We start from the raw sequence: 24,743 nt of genomic DNA on the forward strand, positions 1-24,743 counted from the left end.
TTTCTTTTGCATACAAAAGCCAGGTTTCTTAACACACCGATAAAAAGCCAGGAGTTTCACTACCATACTCTCGATTATCTTCACCTTCTCATGGGATTCTTTACCCACGTTTCACCTAAGGAATAGTTCACTAATCTATATATCCACTCTTCCACAATTTATTTGTTCTCCACTCTATAAAAAGGCTTACGCACATACTCTAATACCATATTAAATTATAAGCAAACACAAGTATGAAGGAAAATACTGGTACCGCTCGGACTTAGCTATCAACAAAATAATTATGATGGACTCAAATATTAACAACAATCCAATAGAAGATTTTCAACTAGACTAAACCAAATTAAGAAAACACCCACACTCAGTCAACAAATGAAATTACATCATTTAACAACAACCACACACAAATTCATAAATAAAATTATAATTTTCAATAAAGCTACTATCTCTATTAAGTGTGAAAAGGATGAAACATAACACAGCATTTTATATATTTACAATAACATTGATGTTAACTGATTTTCTAAGCCATGATCACACGTTCTTTGAATCGAAGTATCTTCGTGAAAGACCACGTTTTACTCAAATACCTCATCACATTCAAGATTAAAAGTCTAAATCTACTCAATCCATTCTATGGAGAAAGTAGACAAATGTAAACAATTCCCAGATTTAAAAACCATTCTACCATGACTGAGAAGATAATGTTAATGCCAAAGAGGCATTGTCTGATTTTCACCTCGGCTCCAGAATGCATGATGAACGATCAACAGCTATAGAGTGAATATCAGAACGTGTCGTAGAAGAAGTTGCCACACTGCTTGATGTTTTGTCTGAATCAATAAATTTACCACGTTTAACATGCTGAGTTTCGCTCGCGATATCCAGATCTACGAAAGCAGGCTTTGTGGGCGAAGGAAGATGCTCGGTTTCACTTGTCAGCATCGCCACCACCCGGAACATTGAAGGCCGCAAAGCAGGAGCTGCTTGCGTGCACAGAAGACCAATTTTAATTACTTTAATCCCTTCCTCCGACGAATAACCGGCCTCCAATGTGGGATCCATAATTTCTAAAGCTCTATCTGCTGTATATAGTCTCCATGTCTGCTTGGTCATATCAACAAAAACATAAAAACTTTAGTTAGCAAGGGATGTAACACTATAAGGAATTGAGAAAATTAAGATGACATCGACATAAACATACGCCTTCTATGAGAAACTCCATGTCTTCATCAGAACTCTGATTCTTTCTTCCACTGATAATCTCAAGTAGAAGCACTCCAAAACTGAACACATCTGCTTTCTGTATCAACTGTCCGCGTAAGGCGTACTTAGGGGCCATGTAACCTCTGCACAGTGTCACACGCAATCAAATCTCCATAACATAGCCACCTCAAAACAATATTATCCATATTCAGATATATGAGTTCTAATTGATTCATGTACGTCTGTAACTTATTGAAACAATTAGTTGGGAATCCTAGGAGAAAATTCTTACAAGGTTCCTGCAATTCGAGTGTTGACGTGGCTCTGATCTTCTGCAAAGAATTTGGCTAACCCAAAGTCTGCTACTTTGGGTCTGTGTTTATCATCTAACAAAATATTGCTGGCTTTTATATCTCTGTGGATGACCCGAATAAGAGATTCTTCATGAAAATAGGCTAGACCACGCGCAGTTCCAACTATGATTTCATATCTCTTTTTCCAGTCAAGTAAATGTCGTTTTGTTGTATCTGCAATGCATCACAGACCATAAATATATTAGCTGAAACTACATATAAAATAAAGGAACCCAAGAAGCATCCAGGGATCAAGAACGAGTAGAAACCGAATAGAAATCTGTCGAGGCTACTGTTTTGGAGGTATTCGTAAACTAGCAGCCTTTCTGAGCCTTCAACTGAGCAACCAAGCAATTTCACTAGATTCCTATGTTGAACACCACTGATAAGATTCACTTCATTCACAAATTCAGCATTCAGAAATTCAGCATCTGCATGCCTTGTACCCATATAGAGCCATTTTACTGCAATCACTCTGCCATCAAGCAGAATCCCCTGCAGATCGACAAACTTCAATTTTTTTTTTTCTCCAATTTTACTAGGTGCTGCTATTTCCGAATATCTAATTTATTTAATTGTAAGAGATATTAAACTCTCACCTTATACACGGATCCAAAACCTCCATCTCCAAGTTTGTTCTCTAGATTGAAATTGGAGGTGGCCTCTCTCAGAATTTCGTACCTGAAAATGAGCTCTGGATTCGCTATGCTCGACCTTAAGCCAGAATCTGCTTCCCCACCTGCAAAAGCAATTACAAGGTGTCTATTTATCTTGCACACAACGTAATCAGAAGCACCTTAGGTCCTTAAGAGTGAGTACGTTAGCTGCAAGTTCAGGACCTCTGGTTCGATAAATCTCTCGCCGACATTTTTGACGATAGCAAATATTCCACATCCAAATGCCTATGAGTGCAATTAATACAACCTTGGTAGCTACTACGCCCAGAATTATCCCAAGAACATTAGCTTTTTCGCCTTCTGCAAAATTTGCACAACAATTCAGTTGGGAATTTCTGATAATTCCAAACAAGAATTGAACAGAGAAATACTATTAAAAAAAAAATTTCTTCCTCCAACAGAGGGATTACACCATGCCTGAGTTCAGATGCAGTTCCAAAAAAAAATTTCACTATGTCTCTGCACTACTGTGCATTACAAAAAATGCTCTGTCTCTGCTGGAAAATACACTGCTGTGTCTGCTTGCAAATTTACATTGTTGTGTGTAAAAGCCCCTTTCTTTTGCTTCTTTCATACGCATTGTTGCATATTGAGTTTCATCCTCTCAACAAAAGGAATTACAATCACACTACTGCGTTTTTTGCGTTTCATTACATATTCAACAACCAAAAACATGATATTGACCTTTTACTTGTCCCATACTCCTGTGAATTAGAAAAATAATAAAATTAAAAGCTTTTACCTACATTTAATGTTGACAGTACATTTCATTAAATCCTTCAGCATGGAAATATATTTTGTTTATTGTTAACCATGGATTTTACTCCACGTTAATCCTACGGCTATTAGAAATATCGCACGACCCCTTTTCACTGAATTTTAACTGTCGGGGAAAGCTGTACTTGAAAAACCACTCAGACACGTGTCACCTGTTGAATATGCTCGTTGCCCCCTCGAGAAATACCACTGTTCCGTGAATGGCGTTGCGGGGAACTTTGGTGGTTTTGACCTACAGTTGAAATTAGTATTTCAACACTCCCCTTTAATTTCAACTGCTAGGTTATCAGTCATACCCAGACATTTCCTCAAAAACTCAAAACTTTTCTGCCCCAATGGTTTGGTCAGAATGTCTACAACCTGCTCCTGAGTTCTGCAGTGTTGTAAAACAATTTCTCCATTGTTTACCAATTCCCTAATGTAATGAAACTTTGTGTCAATGTGTTTCGTTCTCTTATGAAACACAGAATTCTTCTATAATGCAATAGCTGAGCTATTGTCACAAAAAATCACAGTTCCTTTTGCTTTCTCTTGGAATAAACTTCTTAACATCCTTCTCATCCAAATTGCTTGACACACTGCTGCTGTAGCTGCCACATATTCCGCTTCTGCTGTAGACAACGCTACAATAGGTTGTTTTTTAGAAGCCCATGAAATGACTCCTGAACCCATGTGGAAAACATAACCGGATGTGCTTTTCCGATCATCTACACTTCCAACCCAATCACTATCAGTGTATCCAATTAAATATGAACATTCTAAAGTAGTATATAAAATGCCAAACCTTTTAGTACCTTTAACATACCTCAGAATCCTTTTTGCTGCTTGGCAATGTGCTTCTTTTGGCCTCTGTATGAATCTAGAAATTAAACTAACAACATACATTATATCCGGCCTAGTTGCAGTTAAATACATGAGGCTGCCAACTATGCTCTTGTACAAACTAGGATCAAAATCCTTGTCGTTGTCCTCTTTGCTAAGTTTTAATCCAGCACTGTAGGAGTGATTGCTTCTTTTCTCTCTTGCATATTAAATCTTTCCAACACTTCATTAACATATTTCGCTTGTGGGATATAAATCCCATTTCCATTTTGTTCTACTTCTATTCCTAAGAAGTATCTCAGCAAACCCATGTCAATCATTTCAAATTCTTCTTTTATGACTGTTTTGAAATTTTCAATAAGGTAATCATCATTACTTGTGAAAATAACATCATCAACATATAACATAGCAATTAATATTTTACCATCATTTTCTTTGATGTAGAGGGTGGGTTCTTCCTCACACTTTTCAAATCCATTTTCCAGTAGATAGGAATCTATCCTACTGTACCATGCTCTTGGTGCTTGCTTCAGCCCATAAAGAGCTTTCTTCAATCTGCACACTTTGTGCTCTTGGCCTTTCTTTTCATAGTCTAGAGGTTTTTCAATGTAAACCTCTTCCATTAACACTCCATTTAGGAATGCTGACTTCACGTCCATTTGGTAAAATTTCCACTTGTTTTGTGCTGCTGTGGACAACACTGCTCTCATAGTTTCCATTCTAGTAACCAGTGCAAAAGTTTCCTCATAGTCTCTCCCATACTGCTGCTTATATCCTTTGACAAAAAGTCTTGCCTTGTGTCTTTCTATTTTTCCTTCAACATTACTCTTGGTCTTGTAGACCCATTTAACTCCAATGACTTCTTTTCCTTTTGATAGTTCAACTAAATCCCATGTCCTGTTTATTTCTATGGAATTGATCTCATCATCCATAGATTCTATCCATTTCTTATCCTTAATTGCTTCTTCGAAATGAACAGGGTCATCAACATGACAATATAAAGAAAACAAAGAGTTCATACCTTCATTTGCTGCCTCTTGTTCATAAATGTCACTTAAATTTCTGAACTTCCTACCTCTTTCATTTGGTGTGCAAGTGCTTGAAGAAGCACTTGAATTTCCTCCTTGTGGTGTGCTTGGAGAAGCACTTTCATTGCTCCTCAAGGGTGTCTCTTGCTGTCCTTGTGTTGGTGGTGCTATTTGGGGATGTATTTCAGCCAACTCCTCATCATCTTCATCATGTGACAAAGAGTTTTTAACATTCACTGTCTTATCTATGCTTCCATCCCAAGCTTCCTCCTCAATGAGCTGAGCATCTCTACTCACAATAAGCTTCTTGGTGGATGGGTTATACAACCTATAAGCTATGGATTCCTCATTGTATCCAATGAAAATACATTTCTCCCCTTTGCTATCCAACTTCTTCCTTAGTTGATCTGGAATGTGTGCATAAGCCACACATACAAAAACTTTCATGTGGGTGACTCATTGCTTTATCCCACTCCATGCGTCTTCCGGAACTCTGTTCATGACTGTTTATGTAGGGTATCTATTCAAAATGTACGCTGCACAGTGTACAACTTCAACCCAATAATCATTTGGTAAATGCTTTGCCTTTAACATACTCCTCGCCATATCCATGATTTTCCCATTCTTCCTTTCGGCAACTCCATTTTGTTGCGGAGTGTACCTAGTGGTAAACTACTTATGAATTCCATTTTCTCTACAAAAACGTAGAAATTATTTGAAGATATACTGACCTCCTCTATCAGTTCTTAGAACTTTGATATGCATCCCACTTTGGTTTTCTACAAGTGCTTTGAAATTGAAAAATCTTTCAAACACTTCACTTTTGTTCTTAAGGAAATAAACCCAAGTTTTTCTAGTAAAATCATCAATGAATGTTAGTATATAGTGACTACCTGCAAGTGATGGAGTTTGCATCGGTCCACATAAATCTGAGTGGACAATCTCTAAGGGTGCTTTTGCCCTTATGCTTTTGCCATATGGAAAACTTTCTCTATGTTGTTTCCCCAAGATGCAACCTTCACAAAGGCTGTCTGGTTTTTCTATCAATGATAATCCTCTTACCATTCCTTTTCTATTCAACAAGTTAAGACCTTCAAGGTTGAGATGTCCAAATCTCAAGTGCCACAACCAATTTTCATCTTTTGGTTTGCTTTGGAAAGTCTCTTGTGTCACTGCTGCTATTTCTTCTCCATTTTTAAATCTGCTTTCATTCTGAGAGAGAACATCCTGTTCCTTGTCATCTTCACTTCAGCAATACATTGTTTGCTAGGTGTTTTATCCATGATGATGCATACATCATCCACAAAGAAAACATTGTACCCATTTTGAATAAGCTGTCCAATACTAATGAGGTTACATTTCATTCCAAGAACATAATAAACATCTACTATGGTTTTCTTTTCACATTTCCTTGTTAAAACATTTACTTCTCCTTTTCCCATAACAGAAACTTTATTCTCAGTCCCTAGTGTGACTTGTGACTTCACACTTTTATCTAACATAGAAAACAGGGCTATGTTTCCTATGATATGGTTACTGCAACCGAAGTCTAGAAACCATACATCTTCATCCTTTTCTTCAGTCATATTGCAGGCTAAAAACAAATTATCTTGGCTGATATTTTCTCTCGTGAAATTTGCACTAGTTCTATTACTTATATCATGTTGCTTCTTCCTACATTCATTTGCATAATGCCCATATTTTTTACAATGGTGACATTGGACATTGGATTTATCATACCTTTGTCCTTGAGCATGATGTTGTCCAATTTTTTGGCTACTTCCTTGGCCTTGGTTCTGATTTGGATTGCTGCCTCTTCCTTGAGCATTTGCTGGATTGTTTCTTCCACCTCTGTTTTGGCTTCTGCCTCTTCCTCTCCTGTTTTCTTTTCCTTGACCTCTTCCTCTTCCAAAGAACATCTGGGTCTTAAAGGCATGCTCTAGATATGAGCTTTCATTTCCACTCAATCTCTGCTCATGTGTTATTAGTGATGCATGTAGTTCATCAACTGATAATTTTGTGAGATCATTTGTCTTTTCTATGGTGGTGACAATCACATCGAACCTTGAGGGTAGGATCCTCTCCACAATCATCCTTTCTTGAAGAATCTCTCCATGAGACCTTATCTGTGTGACTAGACCAATCACATGTGTAAAGAAAGAGTCAATATTATCTGACTCCTTCATGCAGAGACTCTCAAAATCTCTCTTCAACAACTGTAGTTTTGTTGTCTTCACTTTCTCCATGCCTTGATAGGTTATCTTGAGAGTTTTCTATGCTTCTTTCGATCTCTTAGCTGCTGCTATCCTTGGAAACACACTCTCATGCACTGCTTGATAAAAAAAGTAGAGGGCTTTAGAATCCTTCTTCTTATTTTTCTTCAGCAGATCTTTCTCTGCTTGAGTTAAATTATTAAACTCATTTTCATCTACTGGTTCTTCAAAACCATCCTCGACAAATTCCCATAAGTCTTGGGAAGCAAGAAAAGCTCTCATAGTTATTGCCCAATAGTCATGTAGTTTTTCCCATTAAATTGTGGGAGCTGAGTATTACAGATACACATTCTAGTGATGGCTCTAGTCATTATTGCACTCATAACTATGCTTCAAAATACTTGACTATGTATTTAAATTCACTGACTGTCCTCAACAGTAACACAAAAACTAACTTGAGAAATACCTTGGATTCTTTCTTGATTGAGTCTTCACTCCGCTGGAAAAGCTGCTGCAACAAGAAATCCTTCCTTCAGCTTCTTTGACACCTTCAAAGAGCTTAGACAAGCTCTGATACCAAGTTGGGAATTTCTGATAATTCCAAACAAGAATTGAACAGAGAAAAAAATGCTCTGTTTTTAACACAGGGGACAGAGTTTTTTGAGGCACCAAAAAAAACTTTACATTCATTAACAAGACTGTTGTTACAAAAAAAACTTCCTCCAACAAAGAGGTTACACCATGCCTGAGTTCAGATGCAGTTCTAAGAAAAAATTTCACTCTGTCTCTGCACTGCTGTGGATTACAAAAAATGCTCTGTCTCTGCTGGAAAATGCACTGTTGTGTGTAAAAGCTCCTTTTATTTTTACTTCTTTCATAGGCTCTGCTATGTATTGAGTTTCATCCTCTCAACAAAAGGAATTACATTCACACTTCTGTGTTTTTTGCGTTTAATTACATATTCAACAACAACCAAAAACATGATATTTAAATTTTACTTGTCCCATACTCCCGTGAATTAGAAAAATAATAAAATTAAAAGCTTTTACCTACATTTACTTCCCACAGTACATTTCATTAAATCCTTCAGCATGGTGACATATTTTGTTAATTATTAACCGTGGATTTTACTCCACGTTGATCCTACGGCATCGCACGACCCTTTTTTACTGAATTTTACCCGCTGGGGAAAGATGTACTTGTAAAACCACTCAGACACGAGTCAGCTGTTGAATATGCTCGTTGCCCCCTCGAGAATACCACTGTTCTGTGAATGGCGGTGCGGGGAACTTTGGCGGTTTTGACCTGTAGTTGAAATTAGTATTTCAACAAATTCTAATTTAATTGGCTATGTTTTATTTCACCAAACAAAATCCTAAAAACAATACCATATTCCTTATCATCGCAAACAATGTAAAAAACATACCAGAAGATATTGGAGGACTTTCACTTGTCAGCGGAGAGAGAATGGAAGTGTTGAAAAATTCATAGACCTCGTAACGCAAATAGCAGTTCTTAGTTGCGAATTGTGCCCCAACAGCTCCACTCTGGCATCGGAATATATATGACAAGGCGTCTGTTTGGCATGCTCCACAACTTGTTCGGGACAGATCTCTCCAACACTGCGCCAAGCTATATATATTTTGCGAAAGATTACCAGGCGCAGCAACTGAATCTGCAACGAAAAGTTTGGGAGCCTCCGTAGCTCGAGCGGTAACATTTGAGAGCAGGACCTTAACAACATTTGTGAACTGTTGTGGCTGACTGCTATTGTCTCTGTTGCAGAGAACACTATATAGCAAACTCTTCCTACTCTCAATGTCGTTGTAAAAGTTATGATTGTCGTACCGCAGGAAGCAGCCGTCTAGTTGAATGAATCCAGAAGTGTTGTGGCATCTTTGAACAAGATTTGTTTTAGCCGTGGATGCGCACTGTTTGCAATCGGAAGAATCTAAATCTCCCCTGCACTGGACAAGCCCGTAAACATTACTATTGCTGGTTCCCCCCTGAGAAACAATACTAGAGGTATTGAATCCGCTGGCATAAACATTTTTCACCAGTGAATCCAAAACCTTGTTTAGATTAAGCTGAAACGCGCTACCGTTTGTATATGTATAATTGCCGCTATTTCCACAACCGCTCCAAACGGTAGAGATCTCCGGATCAGCTGTTGCGAAGCGTGTACGTGTACATAGATAGAGGGTAATTAAAACGCTTCTCAGTACTTGTTTCGTCACCATCGCCATACCCACCTTCTTCGTGCCCCACCCCGGTCTGACCAGACGAAGGTGCTCCTATAATCAAATGCCCTAGTAAAATTCAAATTGTATATCCATTTTGCTAAAGCCTCGTCGACTCTGCACACGGGCTTCCGATCAAGGGGTTTTCTACCAGCAGAAGACGGAAGGAGTAGGATATTGTAACTGACATAGAAAATTAGATGCGCGACAAACTTGCCTGGAAGTAGACATAAACACTGAAATAAATTTCCAGAAGTGAAGGACATTTATCGTCTTCCCGCTGCGTACGTTTGTGTCTCCATTCAGCAGAGAGCGACTCGCCGTGACCCGCTACCGACTCGTCACATGGTCGTCGCGTTGGTAGATGTGGCAATCAGGTCTTCGAAAATGTAAATTTCCCTTTCATCAATTTATTAGTTGCAGGAAATGTATTCCCATTTACTAGGTGATATTCCTCATGTACCTAGCTCTTTATTATTTGTGTAATATATCTATATTCCTCATGTACATTGCTCTTTGGAGCAACTGTAATTTATTCTAAATCACCATGGGTATTCTTTTCTGGATGTGCTTGTTTTGCTTATTTTCTTGTACTTTAGTTTCGGGTTGTCTCGATTCGCAAATTGAGAAGAGTAACTTCCCTCTGGTCTTAAGCGGAGCTCTGCGCTGATTGGTTAAAAAACTGTATTTGCTTTGATAATGAACGTTGATTTAGGTGTTTTCTTTTCATAGGGGAGATCTCAAACACTTTGGGGACATTCATAAAGCCCTAAACAATAATCGTTCCAGTGGAGATTCTTATTGTCTGTCTACGAAGGGTAGAGACTCAGAAATTTAATGTTCATAATTTTAGTTTATGACAACTTGAAAATGGTGAATGTTTTAGTTAAAAATCACATTGTTAAAATGGTAAAACGTTAATGAATTATATTGAATCTTCAAGACTCATTTCGTTTGAATGTTTCAAATACCAATGCACAAAAGGACTTTGAACCATGTTTATATCTTTGCATAAGACACAGTCATTGGTGAACAAGATGTCCTCTTAGAAATGAATATATCACCTTAACATAATGAGGAAGGATGATAGTCTTGTTTATCGTTTGCAATGAATTCGTTAAGCAATTCACTAATATATATGACTTAGCGTGGTTTTTTAGATGGGTAAGATAATATTATAAGAACAATTGATTGAATTTTTTGTACTTGTTACATGACTAGTTGAAAAGAAAAATACACCAAAGGGAACCCAGAGTTTGAACAAAAAAAAATATACAAAAGGGAACCATGGAATTGAAGCACTCTTTATAAGAACTCATTTGAAATTACAAATTCAAATTAAACAGTCTCTATGAGAGAACTCAAAGTTGTGTGGAAGACCATACGAGAGTGACGAGGAGTGTGGTTAAAATGATTTATTAGAAATACTATATAAAAAAGAAAAATTGTGAGAAGAAGCTCAAGGGCATATTTAAACTTGATCATTGGATTTCAAATGGTTTTCTTTTATATAAAAATTGGCTAGTGGAGAGTGGGTTAGTGAAAAATAAATATTTTTTAAGTGGTAAATATCTCGGCATAGTATCTCTTTCATTTTGAACATGTGACCTTTTAGAAAGAAACACATGCTCTTAACCATTAGGCTCACTCAAGTTGTAGCTAGTAGCTACATAGTACCTAGTACATAACAAGGGCTACATAGTACCTAGTACCTGTGACTTAATTTAACTATAATTTAATTAATCTAGTACCTGCAACTTAGCTAGTACCTTCTCTAATCTACATTAAAGTTGAAAAGGAAGTAAGATTTTTCATTGATATTTTTGAAAGTCAAGAAATAATTAGCTTAGTGCATTTGAATGTGTATAAGCTACTTAGTGGAGACTTTCCATAAGAGGGAAAGGAAAAATTGGTGTTCAAATACAAATACTAAAAGTTTCCATAAGTGAAGTACCGCAACTAAACAATGAAATTTTGATACTTGAAAATAAAGTGGAATCATTAAAGAAAAAGTTAAAAGAGTGAGGACAAATAGAAGTTTTAGCAGAGAATTGTGCACAATAGAGTAGAGATTGTTAATGAATCACCCATTGTTTTCCTAGTAATGCTACTCCATTTCACATTTAAAGTGGTAGTTAGTCAATAATTATTGCATATGGAGAAGAGTGTAGTTGTGAAGTACATGTGCATGTCCTTGAAGAGAATGTTGGTTATCCAAATAACCATATAATTTCCTATATATGCCCTTTGAGTGAGATTGTAACTGAGTTCTTATCTTTGGAGATGTTCAATCCATAAATGTCATGCACTTTGAGTGGGATTGTAACCGAGTTCTTATTTTTGGAGAAGCTCAATCGATTAAGGTCAAGCAACCTAAATATGTTTTGTCACTCAAAGTGGAAAATGTTTTGCAGACAAGGACATCAAGATATGACAAGAGAAGCATCACAATAAGCAACAACATCAACAACAGTTGAAGATAGCATATCGGATGCAATGAACACAAGAGGAAGGTTGTTAACAACACAAAGGTGGAACAAAGTTGCAAGCTCAGGTAGATCCACTTTTGATAAAAGCAACTTTGTAGACTTGGGCTATGAGGTGACGGCGTGGCATGAAGGTCGCACGAAGACAAAGAAGGAGTTGTATGTGCTGAAGTAGCAGCTTGAGGAAGAACAAGAGCTTCATAGATGAGAGAATGAGTTGCAGCAAGAATCGGTACAATAGTGGGCACAACATGCACTCACGGATGAAACTGCGTCCGTACAAGTTATAGATCCATCCTAGCAGCTGGCACATAGTAGACATGGTGAGTAGTATTGTTGATCGCATGTAAGGGAATTTAGAAACATGAATATCCTTTTGTGCATGCATGCGATCTAACCCATTTGGCACACTCACGGAGGCAAAGACAAGAAGCAAGTCCGACTGGAGCTAAACATGCAATTGATAGTTGATGTGCATGACCCCCAACACACAACGAAAGATCACCACAGACACTATGCATCAACGTGTTGTCGGTTTGGCCACACCCAAGAAGACCATGCGCATGTTAGCAGGCGAGTTGGATGGAGGAGCCACACCAATGCCCTGGGATGCAATGGAGGCAAGAGATCACTTCAACAAGATGTTACCATGGAGCACATGCACACCATCATGGACGACCAAGCTTGGCATCAGCTCACCACCTTCACCATCATAATCATGTCAAAGAGTTGATCTCATCACAATGGACCAAGTGTCAGTGATGTCTTGCATGGCTTGCTCAATCCATTTTGTCTCACATGGGCACATGTGCATTTTAATGTAACGTCTTGTCAAGTGGAAGTTCAAGTGTCGATAGTTGGATGTAATAGTCATAGAGTAGGTGAAGAGTCATGAGGGTAGAAGAACTGTCACAGAGGGGAATGTCAAGGGTCACCCCACCCTTTTCTATAAAATAGAACCTCATAACTCATAGTAAAGGCTTTTGATCAGCCAAGCTTCTGATAGGACTATATTAGAGAAAGCTTGGAAAATATTGTAATGAGCCTTGGCTTCTCCACTGCACAGAGCTAGTACATCTCTTTGGAGGAGTAGGCAGTTGTGGCTATAACATTCCGTTGTTGGAACTAATTGTTGGACATGGATGTATTGTATGACTGGAACTTAAACTTCTTAATATAACAGAGCCAACACGTTTCATGCATATGTTGTATTGTATTCTATGCTATCTGGTTTACTCCAAATGATATATGTATTTGTTTGCTTATGCATGCATGTACGAACTATTATGTATAAGTATGTATGAATCTTTTTGAAATGTGTTGTTGGTTTAACCATCACTTTGGATTGCTCTGTAACTTGCTTTCCAACTTGTGATGAATCTTCGCTCGTGTGTTCCCTTCCAAGCCATGTACTATTATAGGTTTCCAGGGGTTGCACTCACTTCACCCTCAGTGTGTAGAACCTCTCATACACCTTCCTTGAATTATTGCAGCTGTCACACCCTTGCTACCAACAGGGACATCTTACTTGCATATGTGTGAAATCATAGTCAAGGCATTACCGCACGACCCAATTCTGGGACTCCTACACCAAACGGATTGAGGTCTAATTGGGACTTCTTACCAGGGAGATCCCCTTACATGTTGGCGGGTCCAACACTGTCAACATATCTCTACCCCTACTTTGCTATGAATTATTTCAATAGAAGTGACAAAATTGTCATTTCTACATTCCAGATATCCACCATAATGCATTTTTTGTTAGAGGAACTCAATAAATGATGCATCACATATAAGAAAATCCTTATTAACACATGAAAATACAACGTTGTTATGGTTAAGAAAGTTTTGTGTAGTTAAGCAAATTTACAAACAATGGAAACAATTTCACCAAAGAAAACCCCAAATTATATAAATATATATCAAAGAATCCTTTAAACTCATGGAAAATATGCATATCATAGATTTTAGCGTAAAATTTTGAAGTACATAAGTGGTCTTAGTCCCTATTTTCAATAATATATTGATTTTTTTTATATCTATATGCTTTCATATGCATTTAGTTTGCTTTGAAGTTTGAAGAAAAGTTGCAACACTGGAAATAAAAATATTTTGCAAACTAAAACATGAATTCAAGATGTCAAATAATATGGCATATTAATAAAATATACCTATAAATAAGTACAAACCATCAATGGAGACCATATTTGATAAAAATATCAATATTGTGAAATGGTTGACTACCACAAGTAGTCATGGTATGATCTACAAGGCTATATATCAAGTGCAACCTTTGTTGCAAAAAGAAAATCCTATTAAAGAGACACATATGAAAAGGTACAATACTAAAAATATTTACATGTCCATGATATTCAATGCAAACTAAAGGTTCCAATGATATTAATCTTTTCCATGCATTTTGTAAAATCATGATCTATAAAGGTGTACAGTACGAAAAAGGAGAGACATTTTCAGACAAAAGTAGGGTACATCCAAGTATGATATACATACCTTCATGTTTAATGGTATCTAAGATTATTTGATTTCTACCACCTCTATCAAACATTGGCATTTCCTGCTACACATTATCCATAACCTAGAACCTATAATGAAAGAACACAAGAATCAATTTCCTAACTCATTAATATTAGTTGTAGTATCTAGTCAACCTTATCACATATTGCATCAATTGTTATGTTACATACTTCAAAACTGCATGTATTATCTGTGGCTAACCATTCCTTCAAGAGCACATGAGGTTTGTTGATGACATCCATTAAATGTAAATGTATGGGTTCAAGATTAATGAAAAAAAATCCATACGGTGAAACAAGATAAACAAAGTGAAACATTTCAATGCATCAAATTTTTGTTCAAGTATGTTAGCATTTCTTAGTGAAAACAACGATCTACACCTTTTAGCCCAAATTTTGGTGAAGTGGGGCTCAATACTCTTGAAGAGTAGACAAGTAATATATATATATATATCCAAGTGGTCTATTAAATTGTTTTGTACAAGGAATAATAGATTTTATATTTTTTGGTTTTGGGTGAAAAATTGAATTTTGCAATTTTTAGACTTTTTAGAGTGTTTTTTGGGTTCTTAAAATCTTTAAACAAATATTAGAGAATTCCCAAATTATGTATGTCACTCCAAAACTTCCAATGCATATATTTTGTGATACTTTTGAGTAATTGTTGGAAATTATGGCTTTGACATGGTTAATCGTGTCAATAAAATAGTAGTTGTGTCCACCTCAATAACCTAAGCATTCCCAAGTTAGTCCTACACATATCCACATGAGAGATCTATGCATGCATATTCCTATAGAATTTCCACATTATAAGAATTCAATCCATCATCAAGAACATTGTATATGTGGATCAACAATAACATGTGACATCTCCATTAAATTAGCCATAAATACAGGAAGCCATCACTACTAAAAACCATGTGGGACATATTTTGGGAAAGTTTGTATAAGCAACACAACTTGTTAAGAATTTATATGTCAATGCTATTTGAAATTAGGTAGGGATTGGAAAGGAGAGTTAAGACTATTTTCTATGTTAGGAATCAACTATAACCACTATGGGATCATTTATCTTCAAGCGGATTTGCATTTAGTTATTTTCTCTTTTCCATTTCAAGAAAGTTCATATGTAGAAGAAAGATCCACTCACTTTTGTAAAATGAGAAGACTCTTAGAGGATAGTCCAAATTCCTGATGGTGTAAAACATGCTCCTCTTGAGATCATATTAATAGATAACATTCTTAGGAGGCAAATCTCACTCCATGAGAATGGGAAACTATGAAATTTGGTAATATTTCATTCTTATCTTGTGTGTTTATTTACTTTTGATGTTTCAATCCAAGTAATTTACTTTTACAATGTGCAATTTATTTTCTCACGAGGTGTGGAGTGTTTTTAATATTATAGTGCAATTTTTTAATTCATAGACTAGTTTCTTTACCAAATCTTTCCACTTGTAATGGAAGTCATGATATGTAGAAAAAGTTATTACCTCACTTATGCAAGAAGATTTCCCGGTGACAATAGGGTTCCCATCAACATGATCAAGATCACTGGCATGATTTCCTTTCTACAGAGAAGCATATTAGATAAAATAATGCAAGTTCAACTTTTGTATTCTACATGCATAGTGCATGACATCTCACAAGTACATTAGAAACCCTAGTTGATAATATTAATGCACACATTTTCTTTCTCTGGAAAACATATATAAACACTCTTATTTAGTAAACCAAATGACTAGTATAAAATATCATGAACAAGAATGGAAATAATTTGGAAAATATCTTGGAGTGGAATATGACTTATTTTGGTATTAATGTTAAATGAAAGAACACAATACAAATTTGAAATATTTCACCTTGGGGAAGTGATGCGAATGGCGTTGAATTTATTTATTTCGGGAATGATTTCCTCTTGAGGATTTTCTCACCAATTTTGGAATGATTGACTAGTATTTACTCTTGAGGATTTTCTCACCAATTTTGGAATGATTGACTAGTAGTTACTCTTCTGTGATGGACAAGTGAGGGGAAGCTTGCGCTACTACAAAATTGGCCTTTGGTCATGGTCCATTAAGTCTCATCGCTAAAGCATTTTCAACATCGACTTTGGTGAATGGAATTAAACGCATATCACCATGTTTATTTTGGTGGTAGTCCTTTAAGGCCCCTCACTAATACAATTTTTGGTGACGCCTTTTGTGTGACGATAAGTAATTACCCATTACCGTATTAAAGATGTCAATATAACAATATTTTAGTGATGCCACATAATTACAACTATATTCTTTTATAAAATCCAATGGTTTAATACCAAAACTATTTAGGTCTCATCATTATGTGTCCACCATCATAATGGGTAGGCTCATTAATTCATTTTTACCAAAAAAAACATGTTAGTGTTCATATGTGTAACTTATGTTTGTGGGTTGTGTGTTATTTATGTGTATTTCCTATGTGTTTGCATAATAAGGTTTGTTGCTTTTGTGTGATGCTTATTTGCGTAGGATGTGTTCATTGTTTATGCATGCAAGTCAGGTGTGTTTCTTTTGTTTATCATTTATGTGCATGAATTAAGTGAAATGGAAATTATGTGCATGGATCATGGGCATCATATATGTGTGAGAGTTAAGTACACCATTTATGTGTGTCTTAGGTGTGTTTTTTTGTGTCATTTATCTGTGTTTTTTATGTATGTGTAGGTTAAATATTTGTAGGATTTTAGTGCTAACATGTTCTATGAATAAGGAAATTATAGCACACTTTGTCCACCAACATTAACCTTATGTGAAAGTGTCTTATGATCTTTGTTCAAAGGATTATATGAAGAGATATATCTTTTGAAAGGATACTAGATACCTTTATCCCTCTTCCTTGTACAATGATCTTTATGTTTCTCCTAGCTACAAGGCCTATTCCTAGGTGTAACTTGTATGTAAACAACTAATTACAATCCCCTGTATGATATGTCTCTCAATAGGCATGCTAAGCTGGAATATAAAATATGTTTTCTATGTGTAATGATATTCATGGCTTAGAATGGATGGAAATTCCACTTTGTCATTAGGCTTGCTTACAATATTTTATTAAGTTTGAATGCTATGGAAGGTGGAAGCTTGTACCAATTCAAATATTCATAACCCATTTTCATTTCCTCTACACAAGAAAAATATGGTTGGAAATTGCAATGAATTATATGCTTGTTCTTTCCAAACTCAAAATAAAATAGCAATCCTTTATATATATTAATTTAAAAGCGATGAAATTCATAGCTAGAAATTGAGGTTATTAGTGGAATGAAGGGAAAGATTTTCTTATGGGAAAACTATTGAATTTGTAACCCAACTCTTATGTGAATTATTTTCGTATCAAACATCATGGATTATTCTCCTGTAAACTTGCAAAAGGAAACATTCACACTTACTTCTATTTTTACTGTAGGCTAATGCAAAGAGGATGAACAAATCTTGTGATTGTAAAAATTCCCTTAATATAACCCCGTGATATCATTTCTCATCGTCATCACATTCATGGGGTATTTTTTTAATAGTTAACTATTGTAATTTCCATAATATCTCAACTTTTAATCTCAATATTGGTTCATGTTTCATAGCTTCAACTTATATTAATGAATAAAATAGAAAAATAGTATACAACACAAACTGGCTAGAATGGTGATATCTATCTCTGGAGAGAGAGAGACTACATGCATTTGTAAAAGATACTACAAGTGGCTGAAAGAATGGCCTTTTAAAATAAATAAATAACCCTAGAGGTCCAAAACCCTAACCAAATGGTTTGTAGGCCTCGAGGTGGTTAGTTGGTAGATCAACTTCTTGAGGGTACAAATTTTGCATACAATCTCTTTTTGGGGCACACATTGCTCATTAGATAGAACTATCTAAGTACTATAAATATCCATTGGGGAAAGGGAGTGGATGTAAACCCTTGTCCCATTGAATCTCCAAAAAGCATAATTTAGTGCTTCAAAATAGCCCCAAAAGTTTGGGACCAAAAATTATGGAAATGTTTTCAAAAATATACAGAATAATTGAGTCAATGGAAGAGGTGAGTGGCCAACAATATCCACCTACATCATGTATGGTAAATTGATGTCAAATTTTAGAAATCACTAGTGCTCATGTTTAATAGTAAACCAAAGGGAAAACTATACTTAATTACTTTATGTGTTTATTGAGAGTGAGAGGTATCTAGAGAAACCATGATAATAAATATACTTAGTTATTTAAATATTTTGATGACTTTATGCTAAGTTCCATCCAAAAGTCATCAAGGTATTCAACATTAGGATACACATAAAAGGGAGCACCTAAGAAAGTTCTAGATGTCAGATATAAATTGAAACCAAAACTAGTTAGCTTCAAATATTCATGATGCAACACAATCAATAATTACTCCTTCATGGTTATCCCAAATCCATATATAAGATAAGTAACTAAAAACTATATTTCGATAATGAATCTCCCACATGGAAGGACCTATTCTAGAGATGTGACATATTTTTATCATAGATTTTATACATCAAAACATTTCTTTCTTGAATTGTGATAGATTATAAGATAATTGAAATCTAATAATAAAATTTAATTAAGCGAAGATGTTGGTATTTTGAATAAACTTAAATCTATAAAGAAAAAGAAGACATAAAATTATATTAAACAACAATAAAAATTATTTATCCCTGATCGGGGTGTGTGTGGGACCCTCGATGCAATCACTGCAATTAAATGACGGGTGCCTCGAAGGACAAACCCACCACCCTCCACATGCGTGGCAAGGCTGGCAGGGTCACCTCATGTAGGTGGGGTGGTAATATTAACACAGGTGGTGGTAGGGGAAATCCTTCTCGACGTAAACATTCAGTTGATTGCATGCAGTGGTCTGGAGCCAAGATGGTGCACCTGGCTCAAAGGAAGGTGGCAGAAAAATTTAGGAGAATTAGAGAAAGACTAGCACTAGTGTGCCCTTATCTGTCCTTAGCGCTGGTTATTTGGTGAAAAGGTTGGTAGCAGAATTCGTCAATTGAGCGGCTGGGGGCTTATACCACCCACGAGAACTCAGTGTTAGATTCAATCAAGTTGTGAGACAGTTACCATGGCTCGTGCGTCTAATCGAACTCAAAGCCATGCCCCATAGGGCCGTGGCGGGAAAAATAAAGGTAGACAGGAAGAAGGCCAATCCAGTAACCCTGGAGGAAAATCGAGATGCCGCAAATTGACTATAAGCATGATTAATGAAGTTGCAGAAGCTTATCGCGAAGGCACAATAGAGGAAATTATGTAATTCATAGAGGAATGGGAGGTAGGTATGAACCACCAAGCAAGATCAATGGAAATTGATGCAGAGGATTGGCAGATCTTAGTGCCTGATCCAGGGCATACAGGAGGTCGAGTGACCCAGTTTAAACACACCTTGTTTCTTTATTAGTCAATGAAGGGGATTCTGGGCAAGGCCTTGGAACAAATAGCTTTGAACATGGCCACTGCAGTGCAGGCTTTCCCAAACTATAAGCAGGACTTCCAGAAGCTCCAGTTCCAAATGCAGAAGCAGGATGGGCACCTCCAGCACATTGAAAATCACCCATCTTGCATACTTTCGTCGAATGAACTCTGGGGGTCTAATGCAAAAGATTCGACAACAGTGGAATCTGCTTCAGCTGAGGAAGTAGATTAGTTAAAATGATGTCTCTTTTTTTTTTTTTATGCGAATAACTTTTACTTTTCAATGTATATGCAGTTATGCCAGTAGGAAAGTAGATAGCAGGATAAGCATAGACATACAGTCTTATATTGGTTGGTTAGAAAGACTCAAGACTTATCATTTTTGGATGGCATACCATGTCGTTAGGTGGCCAACATACTTGGTTTCCCATAGGGCAAGTTGATGCCACTGACTATCTTTAAAACTAGTTGTAACTTGTTGTTAAATCAATAGAAAAAAGAGGTACTACCAAGCTTACAAAAAAAAACATAAATATTATTTAATAAAAATCAAACTAAATCATACAATAAAGAAATTTTTGAAATTTTTGGAAGAGGACTAATTAGTTTACAAAAATTCAAATAATAATGGGGTTGTATTCAACTACAATAGGTTGTTGGCATGAATGGCCTCACACCATCATGATTGGAAACAACCCTTGCATTTAATTAAATCATAAGGAAATAACATGATATATGATGTCAAGGAAGAAAATTATTGTCAAAAACTATATCATGTATTAAAAAATAAAACACAAATAAACTTTTCCCCAATGTATAGAAAGAAAACAAGGGAGGAGAAAGAGCTAGGAGAAGATAAGGGTTGGGGGTTCTTGACATTTCAGCTACCTTCCTAGTGGAAACATCTTCCTACATACTCTTTCACCAAAAGAGAAGAGGTGTTTTCGGGTTGAGAATGAAGAAGACTGTTTCGTGGAATTAAATGAAGTATCATAACGAAGTAGAGACCCTAAAATTTGTCCATTACTGCATAATAAAGAGGCAAGTCAAATTTAATTGAATGTTTATTTTCCCATTCGATTTTCCAAGGTAAATTTTTTGTTCTTATGTGTGAATCTATTTGTTTGATATATTGTTTTCTTTGTATGTCTAAGATGGAGTTTATATGCATTTTAATGCTTACTTGTGTTTTATTTAGCAATGAGAATTGTTTACCAACCATCATTTGAGGTATTCTTCCATAATACAATCTCCGTGGCCATGAGGACTAACTTAACAAATCTTATTTCTCTTTCGTTCATCATTTTAGAGATGGGAAATAAATGGGCATCCAGATCTATTGCAATAATCAATGGAGTTGTTAAGTTGGTTTCTTTATAATTATTGGTTAGTTTGTCTCTCCTATAGTTGGTATCTTCTCATTAGATCATATGCTTTCATAGGGCCATAGTTTACTCATTTTCTAGTTTCCTATCATTCCCATAGGTCATACCCTACATTCTAATGGCTAGTTTGGCCATACATTACATTCAAATTATTGGGTGGGTCATATGGTATAATTTTCTATTACCTAATAGACCATGATCATTAGACAAAGATCAATAACTATTTTAATATCTTGAATCTGCCTTCAAGTAGTTAGACAAAGATCAATAACTATTTTAATATCTTGAATCTGCCTTCGAGTAATTAAATTTGATGCGCATTTACTAGTTTTTTTTTGGATAATTCACTATAACGTACTTCCTATTTTAAAATCTACACATCACTACTCATGGCCACTTAGTTTTTCAAATCATCAAATAGATAGATTAGTTGAAAATTTACCAACATACATGCATACACACATGACTTTGAAGTGTACACAATTTCAATTTCATATCAATTTAGTGCTCAAATAATCACCATAAACTTGAACGCACTCAGTTGGCTGGTGCACATCACGCACTCATTGATTGAAACTTTTTAAGCTCTCGTTCTTTAGTCTTGTAGAATGGGCAGGGATCAAATTAATGTGATTTTCATTTTCGGTCGTGAGTCAACGAAATGGGTGGAGATAAAAAATACGTGTCGTTATCAACCAGCTACCAGGAATAGACCTGTGTGGGATGCGCACATCAGGTAGTGTATGAACGAAACCTTTTAAGCTCTCGCCATCTACTACTACTTGAGGCTCCAGGTTCGATCCTCGAAAGTGATATGGGCGAAGGGCCGCGACAATATTCAAAACAGCACGGAAAAGAAAATGATTCACATTATTCATCAATGATTCTTGTTTTTCCTGCCTCATCCTCAAAACTACAACTCTAAAATACATTCCAACGTTGTCGCTTGTACAGCCATGAGACATTGATATTAGTTTATATAGTTTTGGATGATATACAGAAAAACAAACAGTCAATATAATTTGCAAATTAAAATTATTAAGTTTTTAATATATATAATTTCCTTACAGAGTTTTTTAAATTTTTAGAAATAGAGAAGAGCAAACCATTAATATATTTTGCAAAATAAGATTACAAGTTTTTAATATACACAATTTCACTACAGCTTAATATTAAAAGAAAAAATCAAGTTTTTTAAAATATTTAAAATAAAGTTAGTGTAACAATTAATAAAGGTAATTAATAAAGGCAATCCCATCCTAATTATGTAAGTAAGGGGTGGTTTTTTATCAGAGGCTAGTATGACATGATAATACGTTTTTTCAAGGTTTTAATTAAGACATGCATTTTATATATAATGTGACCACAATCTAATACCTTGAAGATTTGATTGACATTTATTACTCAATTCTGTCAATTGTGAGAAAATAGATTTTAGTGGATTTTTAGTTGGATTTCATAACTGATAGTATAGATGTCATGGATTCAGCTACGCAGTGGAGTCCTATCACTAGTTTAGCATTCAATGGGCATTTAGCCAAGATTTCACATGTTGTGAAGGGATACAAATAGGACCACCACATTTGAAGTGGAGAAAAATTATGTTTCCCCTCTCAACAAACTCTTGTTCTCAGACCCTTGGTTTTTCTTTAGTCCATGATTTCTGAAGCATGCGTTTGGATCCTCATTTTCAACTTGGCGCAATGAATTTTTAGTGAGTTTTGTGGGATGATTGACTTGAAGAATATGTTGAAAGCATTAGTAAAGCTTGGTTTTTTCCTTATCCCATTTTGTTGTTGGTGTCCTCCCTCTCACCACCTTAGTTCTCTAGGTGGTTGAATCTCAACTCTGAAAAGTGATTCTCCATCCCTTCAACTAGTGTGAGCTAGAAGCAAGTCATATCCCTCCAAGAGAGCTTCCTCCAAATCCAAACAATTTAGAAGAGCTTAGGTATGATGTGTTTTTTTGGTTGTTTGTGGTCACTTCCATTCATGGCTTGTTCCAAACATTGTCACTACGATTGTTATATATTGAGAGGTAGCTTAGGTTCTGGATGATATTTTTGGCCTTATGGGGTAAAGATTTTTCCCCTCCACATTTTCAGTGTTCCTCACTCTTGCTACAACCCTCTCCTTTTGATATTTAGCCATGCCTAGGCAAAGAGTAAGAGTGCAACATGAGCAACATATTATGAAGAAAGAGGTTTCTCTAGATCTTATACTCAAGTTGAATGCTCAAGCACTAATTCAGGTCACATGAGAGGCCAATATAATCAATATGTGTAGATAATGGACATCTACTAACATATCAAATTTCTCTTGGGGAGGGTACTTGTAGATAGAATGAAATAAAGGAAGAAACTATATTGACTCAAAATCAAATGCAATGACATCTGATTGCAATGGACCACAAGCTTGCGAGAATTGAAAGACTAGTGGCCACTCCTCCTAATCTTAGTTGCTCCCCAGGAAGCAATAAGGAGCCCATCCCTGCTAAAGCAACCGATTTAGAGAAATAAGAATGCATTTTCATGTGCTTAGTTCTTTCTATGTTTTATTGCTTTAGTTTCTAGGATGAGAAGGGCCCTTGTGGCTAAACAATTAGATTTTATACTTTTTTAGATCTATGAACTATCTCTTATCATTTGTGATTTTGAATCAATTGATCTTTTGTATCTAGTCTGATTTCCCTAGCGATAGGTCAACACCTACTTCAACAATTGTGCATGTAAATATTTGAAATCAAGCAATACAAAATTCAATTCACAAAAAAAATAAAAAAATCTGAATACTAAAATAATTATGAAAATAATTAGCTCAAGATGGAATCCGTGTATAATATTTCAATATTTATGATTTAATCATTCTAATAATGATAAAAAAAAATGAGTAATAAAGAAGTAAATAATGAGTTGGGTATTTAACACTCAAAGCTATATGTAATAAAAATAAGAATGTCTATGTTAATTAATAGTCAAACTAATAACACGATTTGGTTTGTTTATAATAGAATGAATGTTTACAATACATTTACTATTAAATTTACTTTCCCTCTAAATATTTCCGTCTCATTAATGAGTGTCATTCAACACTTTAATCTTACTTAGTGATAAGTAGTTAGTATCAACTAATAAATCTCAATTGACTTCATAATGAGTAATTAAGGTATTTATTAATATATATATATATATATATATATAGAGTTTAGAAAGAGATATTTATAATTAATATATTAGATACTACAACCCTACATAAGTGATAAAATAAGTACATTCATTGCATCTAATCTCATTATTAGTGTCTATTTAAGGGACATGACATTCCCTTTCTTCCTAAAATACTTTCATATCAAAACATAAGGAACAAATATATAACATTATAAAACAAGTAGACTTACAACTAGTACTTATGTCATAATTTTGTAGCCACACAAGTGGGAAGTAACAATATACTACATGCCATTAACTTGGTATCATTTTTTTCTCTCCCATGTTAAAGTTTTTGTCTTAAAAGGTAGTGATAAATTATGACATTCTAATGGGATCCTTTATTATGTTG

The 24,743-nt window shown here is 35.5% G+C and overlaps 1 protein-coding gene across 1 annotated transcript; it reads right to left on the reverse strand.

Moving 5' to 3' along the window:
• Window positions 1–602: 602 nt before the first annotated feature.
• Window positions 603–19,944, reverse strand: LOC149237178 (cysteine-rich receptor-like protein kinase 2). The gene is made up of 9 exons (XM_089369183.1): window positions 19,772–19,944; window positions 9,530–9,533; window positions 8,503–9,370; window positions 2,399–2,536; window positions 2,159–2,298; window positions 1,829–2,054; window positions 1,499–1,733; window positions 1,205–1,349; window positions 603–1,104 (listed from the first exon to the last, which is right to left on the reverse strand). Exons 1-9 carry the CDS (start codon window positions 19,942–19,944, stop codon window positions 736–738), a joined length of 2,298 nt encoding a protein of 765 aa, XP_089225309.1. The 3' UTR covers window positions 603–735.
• Between the last annotated feature and the right edge of the window lie 4,799 nt (window positions 19,945–24,743).

Source organism: Pinus tabuliformis, chromosome 8 (assembly GCF_031772625.1).
Source record: "Pinus tabuliformis cultivar Carrire ecotype Pingquan chromosome 8, CPIR1, whole genome shotgun sequence".
Classification (NCBI taxonomy): domain Eukaryota; kingdom Viridiplantae; phylum Streptophyta; class Pinopsida; order Pinales; family Pinaceae; genus Pinus; species Pinus tabuliformis.